At 39.0% G+C, this 1,868-nt stretch overlaps 1 protein-coding gene across 1 annotated transcript; it reads right to left on the bottom strand.

Moving 5' to 3' along the window:
- Nucleotides 1-409: 409 nt before the first annotated feature.
- Nucleotides 410-1,567, bottom strand: LOC128133716 (ENHANCER OF AG-4 protein 2-like). The gene is made up of 3 exons (XM_052771242.1): nucleotides 1,541-1,567; nucleotides 1,071-1,244; nucleotides 410-616 (listed from the first exon to the last, which is right to left on the bottom strand). The coding sequence occupies exons 1-3, from the start codon at nucleotides 1,565-1,567 to the stop codon at nucleotides 410-412; spliced, it is 408 nt and encodes a 135-aa protein (XP_052627202.1).
- Nucleotides 1,568-1,868: the final 301 nt, after the last annotated feature.

Genomic DNA, 1,868 nt, shown 5'->3' with positions numbered 1-1,868 from the left:
TATATGCTCAAAAGTCAATAGGGTTTAAAAAACTACCTATTTCTCTAGCTCATCTAATACATCTTCAAAAAGATCTTCTGGGGAGGCACCTGAACTGTTTGATGCCACTGCTAAATATGCAGGTAATTCTTTTACCTATAACCCAAAACAAAATAACAAACGTAACACAAAATTAATCCTAATGTCTTTTTTTATAAAAAAATATAAAAATTTTATTGACTTACTTTATTGCAATATTCACGCCAATGAGATTTTGAAGTCAGCATTCCAGAAGCAACATGCTCTTCCATCCACATGCCCTTCCATCAGCTTAGGGAAGAATGGAATTGCTAATTCCAGGCTACTGTACAGGAGGGCTTGGAGCCATTGAATTCAGTTGAGATGGAGGAATGGAATTGACATCTTCGGGCTACTGTGTAGGAGGAGGATGTTGAGGTGGAGTCATTGGAGGGATGGAATTGACGATTCCAGGCTGCTGTATAGGAGGGCTTGGAGTAGCCATTGAATTCAGTTGAGATGGAGGAATGGAAATGACGTTTCCGGGCTGATGTGTAGGCGAGCGTTGAGGTGGAGCCATTGGATTGGGTTGAGATGGAGGGAGAGCTGAAAGGTTTATCTGAGGAGGGGGATTTTAGTTGATGCAGGCCCATATAAGGCTGCTTTTACTATATCTAGTGTTAATTCTCTTTTGCTTTGTGCAACAGTTACAAGTTTAAGGGCATTATAGAATTCTTGACGCCAAGGGAGCCAGTTCTATTCTGATCAGCATGCTGCTATATCTGTAATTTTATGTAATATATTAATTAATATAATAATTATACAAATATTCAAAAAAATTGATGAGAACTACGTTGACCCATATGAAAATAGAGTAAATTACAAATATGGTCCCTGTATTTTCGAATTTTTACTGTGTTTAGTCCAGAATTGAAGTCTTTTTCAAATTTGGTCCTTTTCAGGGTTTTAGGGACCAAAATCAAAATGAGAACTTAAAATCCTAGTGTTTCATAGTGATCCACACAACTTATAATTCTTTCCATTTCATTGAATTCATTTTCATGGGTTTTGACCATAGAAATGGAGATGGTTGACTTTGACTCTTTCTTCTCTGTGTTCATAAAAGTTGGCTTATTGCTTGAAGATTTACACGAGTTAACCTGTTCATGTTCATCTTCCTCACCATTAACACAGAACTTGCTCTCTGTAATGTCATCTTCAAGAAACGACTCTGTAACTTTCGTAATCTACACTACAAATTTCAATATATAAGAATATACATATACATATATCAATCAACAAAATGTCCAACAAATTGCATTAATCTACAGCTACGTTACCATGTTGAAGCTACTTGAAGAAGGTCTGTAAGAACCCTAAAAGCTCTTTCAGATTAGGGTTTTCTTTCTTTTCGTATGTAACCCTAACTAATTTCAAAGGAGCGTTAAAGTGTAATAACCCACCCATATGCATAATTGACATGATCTGATCAAGAAAGATGAAACAGAGCAATTGTTGAAATAAAAGATGAAGGAAAATAGACCTGGGTAAGAAGGCGTTTTAGGCCCATCTTTCTCCTTCTCTTCAAATCAAAGGTCAGATCTTTGTCTCGCTCTTTCTTCCTCGAACAGAAATTTCAAAATAGATGCTTGGTTCAAAGGCTGCGCGCTTTCAGCGAGAAATTGGTGGGTTTACGAGAGAGGGAGGTGAGATTGCCGGAGATGAGGGGCTCCATCGGCTGGGTGACGCTGGAAAGCGTTGGACGGTGGGGCGGGGCTAGACGGAGGTCAGAGGTGGGAGACACCAGCACCAAGAGAAACGTCGGAGGTAGGAGAAGCTGTCGACGTCGAGAACCGAGAAGAAGAGAAAGG

The sequence above is a fragment of the Lactuca sativa genome, chromosome 4 (assembly GCF_002870075.4).
Source record: "Lactuca sativa cultivar Salinas chromosome 4, Lsat_Salinas_v11, whole genome shotgun sequence".
Taxonomy (NCBI): Eukaryota; Viridiplantae; Streptophyta; class Magnoliopsida; order Asterales; family Asteraceae; genus Lactuca; species Lactuca sativa.
The sequence above is the reverse complement of the archived record's forward strand: the minus strand, read 5'-3'. Positions and strand labels throughout refer to the sequence as shown.

Bases quoted from the DNA above. Each gene is read 5' to 3' on its own strand.
- LOC128133716 (XM_052771242.1), bottom strand. From the start codon at position 1,567: ATGGGCCTAAAACGCCTTCTTACCCAG. The intron at 1,245-1,540 runs GTCTATTTTCCT...TTTGTAGTGTAG, and splicing joins TAAAACGCCTTCTTACCCAG to ATTACGAAAGTTACAGAGTC. The intron at 617-1,070 runs GTCAAAACCCAT...CCCCCTCCTCAG, and splicing joins CAACCATCTCCATTTCTATG to ATAAACCTTTCAGCTCTCCC.